The sequence below is a fragment of the Colias philodice genome, chromosome 6 (assembly GCF_061535455.1).
Source record: "Colias philodice isolate Cphi_HAF_F1 chromosome 6, ilColPhil1 Martin Lab GWU primary, whole genome shotgun sequence".
Taxonomy (NCBI): Eukaryota; Metazoa; Arthropoda; class Insecta; order Lepidoptera; family Pieridae; genus Colias; species Colias philodice.
The window spans coordinates 9,833,269-9,853,789 of NC_143091.1; the positions used below are offsets into that span (position 1 = coordinate 9,833,269).

General features: G+C 32.3%; 5 protein-coding genes across 7 annotated transcripts in view; 4 read left to right on the plus strand and 1 right to left on the minus strand.

The window, feature by feature from the left end:
* kcc (solute carrier family 12 member kcc) overlaps window positions 1-20,521 on the minus strand; it is a 279,798-nt gene that overhangs the window by 60,581 nt on the left and 198,696 nt on the right. The window lies entirely within an intron of this gene.
* On the plus strand, window positions 6,323-8,173 carry LOC149487996 (trypsin CFT-1-like). The gene is made up of 4 exons (XM_089695925.1): window positions 6,323-6,372; window positions 6,708-6,876; window positions 7,128-7,383; window positions 7,863-8,173. The coding sequence occupies exons 1-4, from the start codon at window positions 6,327-6,329 to the stop codon at window positions 8,160-8,162; spliced, it is 771 nt and encodes a 256-aa protein (XP_089552051.1). The 5' UTR covers window positions 6,323-6,326; the 3' UTR covers window positions 8,163-8,173.
* Window positions 10,705-11,984, plus strand: LOC149487997 (trypsin CFT-1-like). Its single transcript, XM_089696750.1, has 4 exons — window positions 10,705-10,762; window positions 10,935-11,103; window positions 11,269-11,524; window positions 11,613-11,984. The coding sequence occupies exons 1-4, from the start codon at window positions 10,714-10,716 to the stop codon at window positions 11,907-11,909; spliced, it is 771 nt and encodes a 256-aa protein (XP_089552876.1). The 5' UTR covers window positions 10,705-10,713; the 3' UTR covers window positions 11,910-11,984.
* Window positions 15,512-17,081, plus strand: LOC149487998 (trypsin CFT-1-like). Its single transcript, XM_089695927.1, has 4 exons — window positions 15,512-15,566; window positions 15,765-15,933; window positions 16,211-16,466; window positions 16,776-17,081. Exons 1-4 carry the CDS (start codon window positions 15,518-15,520, stop codon window positions 17,070-17,072), a joined length of 771 nt encoding a protein of 256 aa, XP_089552053.1. The 5' UTR covers window positions 15,512-15,517; the 3' UTR covers window positions 17,073-17,081.
* On the plus strand, window positions 18,090-20,216 carry LOC149487999 (trypsin, alkaline C-like). Its single transcript, XM_089696751.1, has 4 exons — window positions 18,090-18,187; window positions 18,404-18,572; window positions 19,352-19,607; window positions 19,854-20,216. The coding sequence occupies exons 1-4, from the start codon at window positions 18,139-18,141 to the stop codon at window positions 20,148-20,150; spliced, it is 771 nt and encodes a 256-aa protein (XP_089552877.1). The 5' UTR covers window positions 18,090-18,138; the 3' UTR covers window positions 20,151-20,216.

A 20,521-nucleotide genomic window follows, 5' to 3' on the forward strand; every position in this document is an offset into this window, starting at 1 on the left:
AAGAGGATCTGAAGATTTTCCTGCCAGAGTAGAGCACTACTCTGTAAAAACTGCTTTCCAAACCTGTAGCGAATCACTACATAGTATAAAACAAAGTCGCATTCTCTGTCCCTATTTCCCTATGTCCCTATGTCCCTATGTCCCTTTGTACGCTTAGATCTTTGAAAGTACGCAACGGATTTTGATGCGGTTTTTTTTAATAGATAGAGTGATTCAAGAGGAAGGTTTATATGTATAATAACATCCATTAAATAGTGGAGAAGTACTGTTATTTTTGAGGTTTCTAATGTGATGTCATAAATAATTACATTTCTTCCGCTTACATTGCAAACGCAGGCTGAACCCTACGAGTTTTATCAAAATAATGTACTAAGTATTGTACACATTGAAAAGGTCTACAGAAAAGTCCGCGATGGCATATGTCTATCTCTTATGGATAACCCACAATAACTTTTTTTTGTCATTAACTTTTTACGACAAATAATGGCTAATTTTCGAAGCGATTTTAACCAATACAGCATTAATCCTTAACCAATTAAATACCTTGAATACATTGTTCATTTAATATAGATCTATATGGCCCTTTACACCGTATGATTTAAGTGAATATTTTCGAAGATATTACAGATTTAAAAATTGCGGGACGTACCGTTTGCGGCGGTACCGGCCGGCCGGGCCGCTATGTTACATATACAACGTTAAAAGTTTTTCTGTAGTGTATTTAGTATCAGCATTGCACCCGTGCGAAGCCGGGGCGGGTCGCTAGTATTACAATATTAATCGACGTATTATGACCATTCAAAAGCGCTTTTAAAAGAAGGGAAATAAATGTTTGAGTTTCGAGTTTAAGGAATTCATTACGTGACTTCGAAGCTACATTAATATTGTGTTTATTTCAAGTATAAATGAAGTTGAATAAAACAATAAATAATGCGCGACGGGAGCTTGAAAACTTTTACAAGGGGAATTAGATCTTAAATCTTTAAAGCTTCATGTTGATTTTGCGAGTCTTCAGCTTAAATTTTGTACAGAAGGTAATTAAACAGCCACGTTAAATGTATTTCATTCAGTAGGGGATAATTATAAAAGCTTATGAATAAGTATATTCATTAACAACTAATAAATCGTATTAATTACAATGATATGTTTTAAATACATTGCAAGTTATACAATATAGTGTTCTTAAAATGTATTATGTGATATTAAAAACGATATTCTTTGATCTCATTAACTAATTCAAAAATTTTATACATATCAGTGGAACTATTTTTGCCAGATTGCCGAACAAACATCTAATCGTCTACATATAAGTACCAACATAACATTAGCATACAATTTAACTAGTGAGCTAGTTGAAAGTCTAACTCCGAAACAGGGAAAGACTGTAGTTTAACATCTATTCAGACGCATACCAACTTCAATTCAAACCTTAGAATGTGGCATGGTTGTGCATGAGGCATACAATTAGATTAGTAGGGTTTTCACTCACTTAATCCGACAATTAATACCGCTTTCATCGAATAAGGAACCTCTATGTGTCGGGGTGACGTGGTGAATAGTACGTGTTGACGGGATTACCTTGGGAAAATAGCTGACCTTTGAGATAAATGGTTTTGACAAATGTAAGCGCTCTCTATACCGTTTTGCTGGTAATTAAGTAGTGGTATTAGGAGACATTGTTTATGTGTTTATCTGTATGATTAGCCTTAGTGGATAATGCGTGGATTTATAATATTAAGGATTTATGGTGTCATTATGTTATGTAAATATATTATGCGAAAAAGTGATTAAACTCTTTGCATAACAAATGAGATACAAGAGTTAAAAAGCTTTTTTCTCTATACATATCTATAATTGGTTCCCATTTCATTTATATACATCATCATTGACTTATTACTTGGATGTAATACGTATAGTTTAGATATACCTTTTTTATAATATCTATACTCTTTTACTATTTCAATTGAAATTAATATGATTTCTCCGAATAACACATAGCTAGTAAACACATACGATTTCGGCAATCATTTTGATTATACATGATGTGGCAATAATGATAAAGATCATTGAATCATTGAACGATAACACTGAAAAGGAGATACAAAAACAATCTTATAGAGATCGATCTTTCGTGTCCATTACACGCAGATTATATGACAGGCCATTCAGCAACAAAGCCGGCAAACGATGTACGATAACTTGCTCCAATTTGATACCGATGCACTTGCTATCACATGATTCGTAGATATTGATCTGCCACAAATTATAACAGTATCTTGATCTTTTTATTGTTATTATATGAATGGCCACCGCAAATCGTGATAAGCTATTGTTTTTCGGTGCGCAATAAATGCGTGTTGTTTAATGCGTTGGTGGCAATTCACAATATTTATTGTTATAAGATTATTCGAACACAAATCGAACAGTATTTATTTAATTGAAACTCAAGTCAATGGAAAATAACTAAATCATTCGTTTACCTACGATATTATGAAGATTTTATCCCGGTTTATTGCTAAATCTTTTTGTAGAGTAATCTTTGAAATATTAAACTCGGACATTGGAATTGGAAGTCTTTTGCGAAGATTATTTCACAATTTTGATGGAAAATTTTGAAATTAAAATAGAAACAACATTATTAGATTTTGACTGTACCAAGGGCATCTATTCGCTTAAAATCGCGAGTCGAGAGATTTTAATAAAATGTTGACGATGATGATGATTTATAATTTTTCATTGTAAGTATCCTGTTAAAAATATTCGATTTTTTAAGTCACATCAAACAACATTTAAATAAAAAAGTTGTTTTCCCTTTTTATGGGCTGATATTTCTCCCTTTGGTCTCGAGGGAAATATTGCCATCTTTTCATAATAATTAACGAGGTCGTTTTCACTTGAGGTCACGTAATCTTATAATATGCTTTTTATATCCACAAATTTTGTCCAGTTCAATGTTTGTGCATGCGATAAATTGTGTGACTAGAAGTTTGATAACATTTGCCAATTCTGAAATGTTTATTTTAACTTTTGAGATCAAAAATGTTGACGTAATCGAGAGGCTCCCAAAACCGTTAAAATACTCTACAAAAACTATAAGATTCATTTCGCTTCGCAAAGGATTTCATTATCTTTTATTAAACAAGAGGAGAGCATTTTTATGTTGAATAAAAATATTTAAGAATTTTTATTAATAAAGGCTAATTTATAAAGAGAATATTATGTTATGCAACCGTTTAAAAGTTATTACAACATAATATCTACTTTTACATAGGTACTACTTAAATATTAAAAATATGTAAATAGAAGAATGCTCTTTTTTCCTTAATATTTGATAACACGGTAAGAGATCAGGTGTATGATCGGCTTTATGTGCTCGTTCAATATCAAATTTAATGAAGGATCCACTTCTGGTTGAGTGAAATGACTCTCTGGAAACCATGATATATTTTTCTCCTTGTTGTCTTTATCTTAACAGTTATCTTAGAATTATTCTGTTCATGCACATGGCATTGTTTATCTTATATATAAAAATGAATCGCAAAATGTGTTGGTAAGCGCATAACTCGAGAACGGCTGAACCGATTTCGATAATTCTTTTTTTATTATATTCCTTGAAGTACGAGGATGGTTCTTATGTAGAGAAAACGTAAACGCGTACCACGGGCGAAGCCGGGGCGGACCGCTAGTCTTATATATAAAAATGAATCGCAAAATGTGTTGGTAAGCGCATAACTCGAGAACGGCTGAACCGATTTCGATAATTCTTTTTTTATTATATACCTTGAAGTACGAGGATGGTTTTTATGTAGAGAAAACGTAAATATGTACCACGGGCGAAGCCGGGGCGGACCGCTAGTCTTATATATAAAAATGAATCGCAAAATGTGTTGGTAAGCGCATAACTCGAGAACGGCTGAACCGATTTCGATAATTCTTTTTTTATTATATTCCTTGAAGTACGAGGATGGTTCTTATGTAGAGAAAACGTAAACATGTACCACGGGCGAAGCCGGGGCGGACCGCTAGTATTTCATAATATTATGTTCAATTCAAGCACGAACGTCAATTATTCCACAACTTTATTCACTGGTGATAGTTTTGAACTTCCTAAATAACTAATTCGTAGTTATATTACTTTAACAGCTTACTTCCATCGCATCGCCACTGTTGGCCACACTCAGGTCTTAGAGCCTTATATAATATTGTATAGGCAATGTTGTTTAATTTGAATTTCTATACATCTATGCAAAAAATAAAATCGTAGGAAAGTCAAAACTATACATTGAATATTTTTTAAAGAATACTTGGGGCGTAATCTACAATCGCTATCGAAGCCGAAAATATAGTTTTTAGAATTTTTGTCTCTTTGTCTGTAGGTATGTATGTCCAGCCTGAACGCAAAAAGTACTGCGCGGATTTACTTAAAAATTTAGTAAGTACAGAGATTGCTTCAGACCTGAGAAAGGACATGGAATAGGTTATCCAATAGGAACAGGAACGAAAGCTAGTATGTATATAGATACCTAACTTTATCTTGTTTGTAACTGAACATTTCAAATGAAATAAGTCATGAATCATTTTGCGGTCGATATAAAATGTGATTCAATTGGATTATATATTGTGTATCGTAATCTTAAGGATTCTGGCATCAGCAGAAAGCCAGTGTACTGAATACAAATGAAGCTTCATTCAATTAACTTATATTTGCCCGCTTTTTGGGTTCGCTGCGTTATTATATAAATTGTGATTTTGATAAATCAACTTTTATATAACTTTTGTTTAATATTAGTGTTAGTGATGGTTCCGTAGATTTAATTTAATAGGCTTTGTATTTTGTAGAAATTGGTTTAGAGGTATAGATTAGTTTGAAACACATAATAATAATATTTTAATGGATCTATGAAATCTGATACTATTTGATTTGATTATTTACAAAAATAGATTTAGTTTAAACTTATCAATCTCCATACTAATATTATAAATGCGAAAGTAACTCTGTCTGTCTGTTACTCAATCACGCCTAAACTACTGAACCAATTTGCATGAAATTTGGTATGGAGATATTTTGATACCCGAGAAAGGACATAGGCTACCTTTTATTGCGAAATATGTACCATGGGCGGACCTCTAGTTATTATATAAATTGTGATTTTGATAAATCAACTTTATATAACTTTGGTTTAATATTAGTGATGGTTCCGTAGATTTAATTTAATAGGCTTTGTATTTTGTAGAAATTGGTTTAGAGGTATAGATTAGTTTGAAACACATATATAATAATAATATTTTAATGGATCTATGAAATCTGATACTATTTGATTTGATTGATTATTTACAAAAATAGATTTAGTTTAAACTTATCAATCATTAAAATGGTGTTTTTATTATTTACAATGCTGTATACTTTATAAAGTTATCAATCAACAAGAATACTTCAATTCGATCTATGTAATATTGTAATAGCTTACTTAAAATAAATTCATGTAAGTACTATAATATGGGTTTCTATATCTTTTATCAAAGTATTGCTTAATTGGAGGGGATTATAGATATTATATTATTCCAATTAATCATAGGAAACGTGATAAGAATTGAAATATAATCAACCATATATTTTTATTTTAGAGATCTGTAATAATAATGAATAACAAATTTTTTGTAGCAATATTTCGGTAATTATAAAAGGGACTTCATTTTTAAAAATCTGTGTTATGCTTAGTACCTATTCGCATAACATAATATACTATTTATATTCTGAATGTAATACCGATAGTGTATAGTACCTACATTTATACTTTAATCATTATAATAGATTTTTTTAATAAAATAATAATATACAAGATATTACAAGGGAGGAACTGCCGGTAGTAGTTTAATTGTGTTACAAACACTAAAATTACCTATATTATGTAAATTATTTAATGTAATTGAACAATATACCTATGTATAGCATATAATAAATATGTGAGTGAGAGTTAATGTATGTGCTTGTTTAAATTGAATGCAGAAAGGGCTATGATATTTTACTTACTGTGCTTATATATATGTATATAATAGTATGTTTTGATAATACAATATTATTCTCATAGTATAAAATAAGATATTGCATAGTTAATTAATCTGTGTAACATAGATATTGTGTTTGTTGAATTTATTCGGAAAATCCTTTTTCGATAAATTTTAATTCAGCTGAATCAATTAAGTACGTTATAGGATCTAAACCATAATAAATTATAAATAAGATTAAATAATTTCTTATCTTTGTGAATTGAGTATATATAAAATGTTTCCTTCACTATTTTGTTGCTTGGGAAATAGTTTCCAAAATGCGAGCGCTTATACTATTGTTTTGTTTAATCTTGGCTGTTGCAGGTTAGTTTTATTATTTTATTTAATTTTTTAGGAGTATAGTAGTGTTTTATACGAATAAATTTGTTTTAATATCAGAAAAAAGTTATAAGTACCTTATTCTTACTATGATCATCTCTGATTCAATGGTATTAATTCTAATAAACTTTAAAGAAATAAAATATACCCTTTTTTCTTCTGACATTATCTATAACAATATTTTGTTAATAAAATTAGAATTATAAACCATATTCTTTTGAGAATTGAAACTTAATTAAATTAACCAAATAAAGAAACATCATACTTACATATTTCTTTTAATCTGTATCTTGTAATTTTTAATGTTTTGTATGTTACAGCCTACAAGCCCAGACACCAAAGGATAGTCGGTGGGTCTGTGACCACCATCGACCGCTATCCTTATGGTGTTGCCATGCTCTACTCCAGGACCGGTCTCTCCTTTAACCAAGCATGCGGTGGAACTATCATTAACAACAGATCCGTCCTGTCCGCTGCTCACTGCTTCTTGTACGTATGAAAATTGATAAATTGATTCAAACGGGTTCGCAGTTTCAGTGCATCTTCACTTCCTAATAAATTAGCAATTTTTACCGTAAAGCATGTCCTCGTTAATGTGTTCAATCTATCGCCACTACTGCTTTAAAACGTTTATTCTACAGAAGTGATTCTGAAATTATTGTTAACGACCTCTGCAGACTTCGACCAGATATCCATATCAACAATTGCAAAAAGAGTTAAATAGCCCGTTTTCTTTTAAGCCATGACCCCCCAAGCCGGTGGCGCATGCGCGTCGGTTCCACATTCGAAAGCAGTGGCGGCGTGGTGCACATCACCAACAATATTATAATACATCCACAATACAATGATAATAATTTGAACAACGACGTTGCTATCGTCCGTTCCAACACAGCTTTCGCGTACAACGCGAACGTAGCTCCTGGCAGTATCGCCAGCTCTAACTACTTCCTTGCTGACAGTCAGGTCGTTTGGGCAATTGGATGGGGAATGACTTCGGTAAGTGTACGAAAGCAAAGACTGTGTGGCAAAGCTTAACGGATTACATAGTCTCTATCTCTTTATTATATACTGGATAAAGACAGGCAAGGACAGAGAGTTATGGAAAAGGAAGGAGGAGGCCTTTACCCAAATAGGGGTCGAAATCTCTTAGATAATATAACTAACACTAATTATAGGTAAGTAACCTTAGTTTTAAATAACTACTTACTAACAAAATTGTATATTAGGTATATAATAAGTGAGATTTCGAATAAATGGCTTATTTATTTATTTTATCTCTTTATTTAATGAATACTTGAAATCTTTAGTTTGAATAACTTTATAAGTTTTAAATTGCAATTAGCAATATGTTATAGTTATGCAAGCATAACTAGCTGGCTTTAGGTAGGTAATTATGGCTACCGAAAGGGAGAGATTGACTTATAAACTTATACAAGATCTGGACCAGATTGCCTAAATATCTTATTAATTTTCAGGGTACCGGCCCATCATCCAATCAGTTGCGCCATGTCCAAATTTGGACCATAAATCGGCAAACTTGCAGGGACCGTTGGCGTGAACTCCGTGGTGAAGTCACTGACAATATGTTATGTACTGGCTGGCTGGATGTTGGTGGTCGTGACCAATGTGGTGGTGACTCTGGTGGTCCTCTGCTTCACAATAACGTGGTGGTCGGCGTGTGCTCTTGGGGCCACGAGGAATGTGCTCATCCCCGATACCCAGGGGTCAATGCCCTTGTTTCCCGCTATACTAGCTGGATAACCTCTAATGCTTAATTTTGAGGTTCGTATTTGAGACTGGGTAGACTGAGTATCAGTGAATATTATGGGAATTAAAGAGTGTGCTCAGAGTACAACTTTTTTATTTTAAGTAAAATAAAGAAGAAAATCTTCTTTTTATATAATTAACGAATAAAAGTATTTTATAAATTTTATTGTTTTATTATTGAAGACAATAATATCTTTAAAAATATGCAGTAGTTAAACAGTAAATTAGTAAATAATAAAAATAAATAAAAATTGTTTATTTAAACGTTCGTTTAGTAAAATGTAAACATAACTTATCACCCAGTTTTAAAGGCTATGATTTGTTTCCGTTATAAATGAGAAAACGTTTTTTAAAGGAATGCCTTTTTTATTTTTGTAGCAAATTAATTATTAAGCATCATGCGAAAAAAATAACGCCTATGAAATAATTGAGGATATTTGTCTGTGAAGTATTTGCGGAGATCTTTGTGAAAGGATAATTACTTTGGCGGAAATACGAATCTCACGCACAATGCGAAATAATTTTGATATATTATAATATAAATTATTTTGGTATACATATATACGTACTCGTGAAACTAGATTTGATTTGTTGATTAGATAATTACATCTTCTAAAAATTAATCTATTACAATAAAGTTGCTTTTTGCGACAACTATTTGCTGAGAATATTCTGGATCTATAGACCTATAATAACATGATATACTACCCAACATCCATTTATTGAAATAGGTGAAGGTATTTTCTAATTATTTTTTTAGATGGTAATATTAATAATTTATTCGAACCAGATATTTTATTTCATTTTTTCTTTTATATAAAAATCACCCACATTTCTTTTACTGGTGATTATATGAAACTTAACCATGTAAATTTCTATATTTGTATCAGCTAGGACAATATGATAAACATACTTAAGCTCATTATGCTTATCAAAATAAACGAGAAATCTCTTCTAACAACGATAACAATGCGGTAATCATCAGTTATTATAAAATTCATAGAAATTTGTTTGTGTAATTAAAAGGGTTTTCAACAAAATTTCACTTTGTAGAAATAAATCTTCTGTGTGTTTGTCTAAATATACTTAACAAAGTTTAGAGAGATCTTAAAAGTATAGTAGCTATGCTATTCTTTGTCGTAGACCACCTTTATCCCGAGATCTACCTAAGAAAATTTATATTGCAAATATCAATTCTATTACCCACCAATGACTAAACGAAACGAAGCATTGTCGATTGAAGACACTTATTGCGGATATCTAACATAAGTGTGTGTGTTGTGTGTTTTGTACTATTAAGCTACGAATGAAAAATCTCTGTCTATCCGTGATAATGCAGAAGGCAATTGGTAGTGTTGAAGGCCTAGGAATAAATAATAAAATAAATAAAAATCACGCTTACAATCCTGGTTTTCTATTTATTTCTGTTTTAAAGACTTAAGTAGTTTCAATGTATAATGATATTGTTCGATGTATGTTGTAATCAATGTAATGTATACTTGCATAAAATCAAAGAAGCTAGTCGAATGTCAGTATAAGTTTTAAATTAGTTGGATCTGAATTCAAATTTCCAAAGCACTGGTTAACACATTTTCTTTAAACAATATTCTGGTGCACGTGGTTTATAATTATAATAATAATATTAAGTGTTTAACCAATTTAGTCTAGTCCAAATAAAATTACTTCTTAAATGCTCTCATATTTCGTAATACTAGTTCTGAAGTCTTTGATTAAATCAAAATAGCGAACATAATTCCTATTTTGCTTTTATCACAGTCTGAATTACATTTTCGATTTATAACTTGGACCAATATACTATAAGATATGACAAATTCTAGTAAATAAATAATGATAAGATTTTCACAATTAAATCAATAAAAATGAGTCATCATGCAATTATCATCCCACGTTATAATTAATGTGATAAGCTTGTTATCATATGAATTGAAATTATTTGTCGAGAGGTTCTATGAATCAAGAATTAAAAATTATCATAGTGAGTCATGTCGTATTAACTTAACAATGAAAGCCTTTGTAACTCAAAATACAACTTATACTAGATATTTCAAAATTTGCTAAGTTTTTTTATATACCTACCTATAATCTCTTTCTATTATCGTGATTTAATGAAATACGAAAATCTTCGTTTTTGTCTGTTAGAGATGTTTAAAAGAAGATAATATATATCTTATTTTATTAAGCAAGTTACCATTTAACTTATTTATTTGTTTTAGTATGGTTTACTTATAACATCTGATATTTATTTTCTTATCCTAGTTTTGCAGTGAATATAGAAATAGAAAGTCAGACATTTACGAAAACTACTTTTTTATTATTGACAGCCCTTAGTTCACTTATTTTGAAAATCTATTAGGTATTATTACGTAAAAGTTCGACATGTTGTTTTTGGCTCATGATTAAAGCGGTTGATAAAATTAATTTTTCCAATAACTCCGCAGATTAGTATCAATGTCTTGTATCGTGCTTGTCTTGTCTTGTATCTGTATATAAACACCGGCAATTATTTAATTACTATCAGTTTCAATAACACATTACAAAATGCGGTTCCTTATTACTTCTTTACTGTTTTGTTTAGCTGTTGTTACGGGTACGCATTCACCTTTAGATTTTCAATTTAAAGCATATTAGGTTTTTGAAAATTTTTGTGATATGAGGATTTTTACCATTGTTCAAAATTGTGCACATGAAACATTGTTGACAAATAGCTATGTTTCCAGAGAAACAAAAGGTTACATAACAAATGTTTTAATTTCTTTCAGCGGTTCCCGCCGGACAATCAAGGATTGCTGGTGGATCAACCACGACGATCAACCAGAACCCATATGTGGCTTCTATGATATATTCTAGAAATGGTGGCTCATACTCCCAGGCTTGCGTTGGCTCCATTATTAATAATAGATCCATTCTCTCAGCGGCTTCTTGTTATGCGTGAGTATTTGTTTATTTTGGTATTTGGCTTAAATTATACCAGCTGCCAGAACACGAAGAGTTAAATATAAGTTTCATTAGAGAGAAGAGATATTGGGACCTTTTGATATCAGATTTTTATGCAAGGAGGCAACATTTAAAGGTCATCTTTTACTTTATTTTCAGTAACGAACCCATCAACCACTGGAGAATCAGAGTAGGATCCACGAACGCAAACAGCGGTGGCTCCGTTCACAAAGTACACTCCATTATTATCAACTCGGGTTATAACGCTCTAAGACGGGAAAATGACATCGCCATCGTCCGCTCTTCTACAAACTTCAGATACTCCAACTCTGTCAGAGCTATTTCACTTGCCAACACGGGATACTATATTCCTGACAATGCCATCGTTTGGGCCCTTGGCTGGGGACGCACTGGGGTACGTCTTATAACAAAAACAATAACTCTAAACATTGATAATCTCGTTCACTTTATCAAAAGCTAATGTATTTTTATGATTATTTTAGCCGAATGCTGCAGCATCGAAGCAATTACGTCAGGTGCAAATATGGACGATCAACTACAACACTTGCAGAAACAACTACGCCTCCGCCAACTTCGTAGTCACTAACAACATGATATGCAGTGGTTGGTTGAATGTTGGCGGTCGCGGACAGTGCGCCGGTGATGAGGGCGGTCCTCTGGTGTACAACAACGTGCTGGTTGGAGTGTACTCGTGGGCTCGGGAGTGTGCCAGCAGCCGCTTCCCCAGTATCAACACGAAAGTGTCCAACTACATTCCATGGATCACATCTAATGCTTAAGTTTGAAATAAAGACACAATAAAAATATGATCATTCAATTTTTCAATAAGGGTATGATAATTTAACAACTGAGTTTCTTCAGCCGCATAATACTGTAATCATAAAATCTGTGATTTGTAACTGCATTCAGATTACAAATAAATAAAATTTGAATTTAAATTTTGATTTTACCACTCCTATCATGTAGACCGTACATGTACCATGTACCTTATTTTTATTCTCATCAAAAAGTAAATAAGTTTTAGATTTTATAATTAAAGGTAATAAACAAGTTTATGGAAGTATTTAATTAAACTATTCACAACTGCATGCATTCATTGCATATGTAACAATCCGAAAAAATATTTTTCCTGTTTCTATTGCAAACCGCGAAAACTTCTCCACGAGGGCATCATCATATTATATTAAAATTAATTTATTTTAAACAGGCTTATTTTTTTAATATTGTTGATCGAATTCCATGGAAGATATAAAAGGGTTTTAAAAAATTTAGATTTTTTAATTTTTGTCGAAAATGGTACTTAAATTTTATAAAAAGATCTTCAAAAGTTCAAATACTTCATGATTTTTTTCTAAAAGTTACCATTCTTGAGATACAATTCTAATAGTTACATTAAACAATATACATCTTGTAGACGGCCAATTTTACAACCAGTAGGTTAGCAATACATTGTCATTCAAAGCTTACCACAACTCAAAATTGTAAAAAAATTCATAATAATTATCACATTGATAATCCAATTATTGAAGACGTAATTAAACAATTCTGGTAAATGTTAAATTACTGGTAATTCTAATCACGACATCTAAGTAACAACTTTTACAATTACCTACTCACGCCCAAGCATTGTAAATTTCTTTGGCACAGTTTCACGTAGAATATACACGTGACTTTAATTTATATGTGATTTGTTTAATTCGTATATATTTAGATATTTCTCAAATTTCAGTTTAGATAATAGCAGTTACTAGGGAACTAAACGACCAGAAGGCAATACCAGCCATAAAAGATGCATAAATAATCATTTTATTGATATTTTTCACGACAATTGTTATAAAATCCGTAAATATTTCAATGAATTGTCTTCATTTTGTTTATATTTTCTGCTTCGTCTCTCTCTTAGTGACTTGACTTAAACTTAATTATTTATCATGTGTTATCCTATAATTGTTTGTCACAAGTGTTAAATTTTTTAATTATAACTTGTACATTAGCTATAAGTATTGTTGTGACAGGTGTAGGATGAACTTAACAAATAAAATAAAATAAGTATGAATATCCAGAAAACTACTCTAAATAGGTACCGGCTGCAGAGACATAGAGGAGAAATTTGTATACTTTGTACCGTCAGCATCAGCATGACGAATGAAACATCTCACACTATCCGTGCCATAGTGAAAACGTTGGGATAAATCCCGTTTACAATATATTTTAAAGTCTTCAGTTTTAATGTGTTTTGTTATGTATAATCTCTACTAATGTGATTAAGCTGAAGAGTTTGTTTGTTTGTTTGACGGGTCTGATTTGAAGAATTATTTCACTGTTTTAGATAGTCTATTTTATCGAGATAGGTTTCGAGGAGCGGAGCAATGCAGTTGTAGCCGCGGGGCACAGCTATTAATTACATAAAACTAAAGAAAAAGCTATCGTCGACAGTATGACTTTAGTAGGGCTATACTAAAACTTACCGTACTTGGTTTTATACGAGCTTTATTGATTGGAATCAGGTTTTGAAAGTCTACTAAAAATCAGATTAATTATATTTGAATTTCCATTCACTAAGCATTCATTAACACAATATTTTCGTTATACAGTCCATACATCTGTTTCACTGATCGATTTTCTTTAGGGACAAGTAGGTGATCAGCCTTCTGTGTCCTGCCAGACCGAGACTTTTTTTTTCTTCGTCTCCACCGGGAACCGAACCCAGGACCCCTCGGTTCTACGCTCACGCGTCAACCACTGTACCAAGGAGGCGGTCCATTTATTTATTATATAAGAGCTTAATTTAGCCTTCGAAATAATAAAGAACTACTTATTATGCTGTCGTTATACTAGTTTTGGAAGTTTTTTTTAATGAAAATAGCGAACATAATTAATAGATATCCTATTTTGCTTTTATCAAAGCTGTAATTACTTTTCTGATGTGATTCAAGTGAAATATAAATAAAGACAAGCCAAGCGAATTTCCAATTAAATCAATAAGTAACATTACTCATACTGTAATTATAATTCCCACGTAATAAATCAGATAAGCTTGTTATCATATGAACTGAAATTATCTGTCAAATTGAAACTATTATAATATGTCTTCTATGAATCAAGAATTAAAAATAATCATAGTGAGTCATGTCACCTCAATAAAATCAATTTGAGGTATAGCCTTAAATAAAACTTTCTACTAGATATTTCAAAATTGTTTAAGTTTTTCATTTGATTTATCCATAACAAAGAATAAAAAAACTTACTTTACTTACTTTATTTTTAACATAATTATAGACAAAAAAGTGCTGAGCCAATTTTTGATTGCATAAAAAAATTAAATGCTCCTCGAATACTTTACAAAATACTTTAATGTGAAAATGTATGTAAACCATATGAGTCATGGATAAAAGTTTTATAAAAATGATTACGCATACATTTGTTTCACCAATTATCTTATGGGACAAATAAGTGATAAGTGATTCTGTGTCCTATCACTTTGTTGTCCGTCTGTCTGTCTGTCAAGACCCTTTTCCGCAGGAACGCGTGGAGGTACAAGTTGAAGTCTACGGTCCTTTGACGCTGTGAAAAAATCAAACATATAAGTTACAAGCCAACGCAATTTAAAAAAAAAAAAACTACAGTCGTTTATACTGCAAAAATTTCGCAAATTTCTATATTCGCCAGGGAATCAAAACTTAAAAGGTAGTCTCCCTGAACTCAGAGTCTTGAAATTTGGTAATAAGCAATGTCTTCTATCACAGATAAAGGAAAAATTTCTAAAAGCAAAAATTCAAAGTTACAACATGATAAAAAATAGGTTTGTTTGGAGACTCGCACTAGATCCAGAACCCAGAACCCCTGGACTCTACGCTCATGACACGGGGAAATTAATGTAGGAACAAGAGAAGAACTCCTAGAATGTAATATGTAAGATGTATGTGTTGTAATATTATGGAAAACAAAGTTATTGTTTTATTGTGATTTAAATGAAATATGTACTAAAAATCTTCATGATTGTCTGATAGACATTCTATTTTAAAATATATTTACATCTTCCTATACTATCAAGCAAGCATAGGGTTATTACTCTATTTATTTTTTTCCATGCACCAAATTATGCATTTAACGACTTTTTTTTCAATACAGAGAAAAAAAGTCAGACGTTTGCAAAAACTGCAATTTTTTTGAATCGGTGACAGCCCTTAAAGTTCACTTATTTTGATACTATATAATTAAAAAGAAATTTCAAAATGTTGTTGTATGGGATTAAGGCGGTCGATAAAATTAATTTTTCCAATAACTCAGTAGATTATTATCAATTGCATTACTACGCTTGTCTTTTATCTGTATATAAACACCGGCAATTATTTCATTACTATCAGTTTCATTAACACATTTCAAAATGCGGTTCATTATTACTTCTTTACTCTTTTGTTTAGCTGTTGTCACAGGTACGCATTCACCATTAGATGTTCAATTTAAAGCAAATTAAATTTTGGGAATTCTTTCATCATTGTTAAAAATTGTGCCAATGAAACATTGTTGTCAAATAGCTGTTTCCAGAAAAATATGAGGTCAAATAGCTGTTTCCAGAAAAATATCACACATTTATAAATAAGGACAATAACTAATGATTTAATTTATTTCAGCGGTTCCCGCCGGACAATTAAGGATTGCTGGTGGAGCACTCACGACGATCAACCAGTACCCATATGTGGCTTCTATGATATATTCCAGAAATGGTGCGTCGTACGCCCAGGCTTGCGCTGGCTCCATTATCAATAACAGAGCTGTTCTCTCAGCAGCTTCTTGTTATGCGTGAGTATTTGTTAGCAATAGATAATCTGTATTAACTGTAAGAGAAGTGCAATGGTTAGTTGTGTTAATGTAATATGTATTGTTAGTTAAAGGATGAACAATGCGCATCCGAATGTTGCCTGACATTTAATTGACACTTTTGGATTATGGACTATACTATGAAGGGTTAAATGTAAGTTTCATTTGAGAGGAGCTCTTGGTGCTTATAGTGTTAGTGATTTCAGATTTGTATCCAAGAACACAACATTTATAGCTCATATTTTTACTTTATTTCCAGTAACGAACCCGTCAACCGCTGGAGAATTAGAATAGGATCCTCCTACGCAAACAGCGGTGGCACCGTTCACAACGTACACTCCATCATTATCAACACTGGTTACAACGCCCAAAGACGCGTCAATGACATCGCCGTTGTCCGCTCGGCTACCAACTTCATATACTCTAACACCGTCAGAGCTATTTCACTTGCCAATACGGCATACAATATACGTGATAATAGTACCGTTTGGGCTCTTGGCTGGGGACGCACTGGGGTAAGATTTTTAACAATTACTTTTAACAATTTTTTTAACTTTATTTACCTGTACTATAAATTTATTTATTATGAGATCGAGCTCGCACATAGTATATACAAGAGCCCTTAGCACATAGAACACTTAGACATCACGTGGATATGCAACGGTGAAAAAAAGAAGAATTTTTTAAAACGGTCTAGTAGTTCCTAAGATTAGCGCGTTCAAATAAACTCTGCAGCTTTATATTATTAGTATAGATATAGACAACATTGTTCTACATATGTAATTTTTTAATCAAAAACTTATGTATTTTTATTATCATTCTAGCCCAATGCTGTACGATCAGAGCAGTTACGCCACGTGCAACTACAGACGATCAACCAAACCTTGTGTAGAAATAACTACACCACCGTCAACTTCGCAGTCAATAACAACATGATATGCAGTGGCTGGTTGAATGTTGGAAGTCGTGGTCAGTGCGTGGGCGACGAGGGCGGCCCTCTGGTGCACAACAACGTGCTGGTCGGAGTGTTCTCGTGGGCTCGAGAGTGTGCTAGTACCCGCTTCCCCAATATCAATACGAGAGTATCCAATTTTATTTCATGGATTACGGCTAATGCTTAAGTTTCAACAAAAAACTGAATAAAAACATTATAATTTAATTTTTGAATAAAAGTTTTTTTACAAATTCTATGGGTTTCTTTACCATTCCTCTCGTGCTGACCTAGTAAGTATCGTAGATACTTATTACTTATCTATATCTATACAGATATAATAAATCATTAAAAACTGTGTACGTTGAATATATTAAAAGAATAATAACTTGTTTTGGAAACTGGAATACCTGATGCAGAAATGCAACAGACCACCTAAACCTGGCGATGAAATTTTTTTGTTATCAAAAAATTATTCCAAAATGATGAGCATTTTCTTATGAGGGTATAAATTTAAAGACCTGGAACATCTGATATGGAATTCCAAGAGCAGCTACACTAGAAAATAATATTAAGGAATGACTCATAAAAAAATAAAATAAAAAAAATGAAAAATGAATAAGTAACTGTAATAAAAATCTTCATTTTTGTCTGATGGACAATCTATTTTAAAATAAGATATTAACAGCTTATCTTATCAAGCTTGTGTAGGGTTATTAATTCACTTGATTTATTGTTTAGTATGATATAATAACTTCTGATATTAATGTTTTACTATACACCAAATTATGCATTAGTCGATTTATTTTCAATTTTTTTGCGGGGGAAAATACAGAGAAAAAAGTCAGACGTTTGCAAAAACTATTTTTAAGCTATTGCATAGCTTCTATCGCGGGCCTTGAGCGCGGGGACCGAATCCAGAAATTCCGTAACGAAAAGACCTCACGCTCCCCACTCCGACGGGCATGGAGGTGTGGCTTGAAGGCATAGCATGCAATAGCTTTACCGCGGCAGTCCCCGAGTGCCACACGTCTTTTTTTTAAATCGGTGACAGCCCTATTAGGTCATTTATTTGGAAACTATATAATTAAATAGAAGTTTCGATATTTTGTTTTGGTCTGATTATTGATAATTAAGGCGATTGATAAAATTATTTTTTCCAATAACTGCCGATTATTATCATTGTACTACTATGCTTGTCGCATATAAACACCGGCAATTATTTATTAATATCAGTTTCACTAACACATTACAAAATGCGGTTCATTTTTACTTCTTTACTCTTTTGTTTTGCGGTTGTCACGGGTACGCATTACGCATTAGCATGCATTAGATTTTTAATTTAAAATATACATTTTAGATTTAGGGAAATTTTTGTGATATTGTGAGATAGTGAGATAAATTCATCATTTTTAAAAATTGTGCACAAACTGTTTGACAAAAAGCCTTTTTTCCAGAAAAATATGAGGTTCTTCACACATTTTTAAATAATACAATAACAAATGTTTTAATTTCTTTCAGCGGTTCCCGCTAGACAATCGAGGATCGCTGGTGGAGCACTCACGACGATCAACCAGTACCCATATGTGGCTTCTATGATATATTCCAGAACTGGTGCGTCATACGCCCAGGCTTGCGTTGGCTCCATTATTAATAATAGAGCTGTTCTCTCCGCGGCTTCTTGCTATGCGTGAGTTTAAATAATAATAGTGTTACAGTTAATAGTGTACGTTATTTGTAAGAAGTGCATTCGTTAGTTATAAAAGAGTTATAAATAGAAAGTTTGGAAAATCCAAAAGTGCACGACTCATAATGCTCATTTAATTATGAAATAAAAAAAAGAAAAAAAAGTCTTATTGTAGTTTTCGTTTTTTATAAATTGCAATTAAACGACACTGAATTAATTAATCATTCGCATTCAGTGACCTACAATCGTCGATTAGAATATTTAAAAAAAAAATTTAACTCAAATGATGGATTTTTTCACAAGTTATAGTGTTTTCAGGTTTCACACATGACGGACAGGAAAATTTTTTGACCTATTTCGGTGTTTTTTTCCAATTCTATTGAAGTAAATCAATTTTTAAAAAGTATGGGATTAATCTCCATTAAATTATCTCGACAATAGTATGCAAAATATCTTGATTCCGTGAACTAACAAGGCTATAATAATAAGAATAGCTGCAAAAATGAGGCGAAAAAAATTTTTCGATCGTAAAGCACTCTCTGATGCTTCGCATCATGAGTCGTGCAAGAGTTGTATTGTTAGATTAAATGATGAACAATGCGCATCTGAATGTTTCGTGACATTTAATTGATACTTTTGGACCAGTTGCCGGAATATGAAGGTTTAAATTTAAGTCTCATTAGAGAGGAGAGATCATGAGGAGCTTTTGGTGTATCTTTATTTGTTAGTGATTTCAGATCCAAGATCCCAAAATTATAAGTCATCTTTTTACTTATTTGCAGTAACGAACCCATCAACCGCTGGAGAATCAGAGTAGGATCCACATACGCAAACAGTGGTGGCACCGTTCACAACGTATACTCCATTATTATCAATTCCGGTTACATCGCCCAAAGACGAGAAAATGACATCGCCATCGTCCGCTCGGCTACCAACTTCATATACTCTGACACTGTTACAGCTATTTCGCTTGCCAACACGGGATACATTATTCCTGATAATGCTGTCGTTTGGGCTGTTGGCTGGGGACGCACTGGGGTAAGAAGTTTAACAGATTTTTTTTATATTTATTTACTTAAACTATAAGTTTATTTCTTATGAGCGGTCCACTACGGCTTCGCACATAGTATATACGTAAGAGCCTATAGCACTAAGAGAAAAAAGATCTTGTAGTTCCTGAGATTAGCACAGTCAAGCAAACTCTTCAGCTTTATATTATTAGGTTAGAAAAAATTGTTAGATGTCTTTATATCAAAAGCTAATGTATTTGTTTGATAATTTTAGTCGAACGCTGTACGATCGGAGCATTTACGCCACGTGCAAATATGGACGATCAACCAGAGCTTGTGTAGAAATAACTACAACTTCGTCAACTTCGCGGTTACTGACAGCATGATATGCAGTGGCTGGTTGAATGTTGGCGGTCGTGGTCAGTGCGTGGGCGATGAGGGCGGCCCTCTGGTGCACAATAACGTGCTGGTCGGAGTGTACTCGTGGGCTCGGGAGTGTGCTAGTACCCACTTCCCCAATATCAATACGAGAGTGTCAAATTACATTCCGTGGATCACGGCTAATGCTTAAGTTTTAATAAAAGACTGAATAAAAATATCATAATTTATTTTAAGAATAAAATCTTTGTTTTACAAATTGTATGAGTTTCTTTACCATTCCTCTCCTGTAGACCTATTAAGTATCGTAGATTCTAATGTTCAATTAAATAACATAAGGTTAACTAATCGTAAACGATCACCATCGTCCGTGAGGATTCACAATGGTGGGTTATTTGTGCACTCGTAGGTTGGCGGTTTTTATTAGGTGGCACATAAATGATGTAGATAATTTTATTTATGATATTGTTATAAGAGTAATAAAATTAGTAAGGACATTTTAATTTGAAATAAATATTAAGAATATGGTTATATTGAATTAAACTATACATTATTGCATGTAAA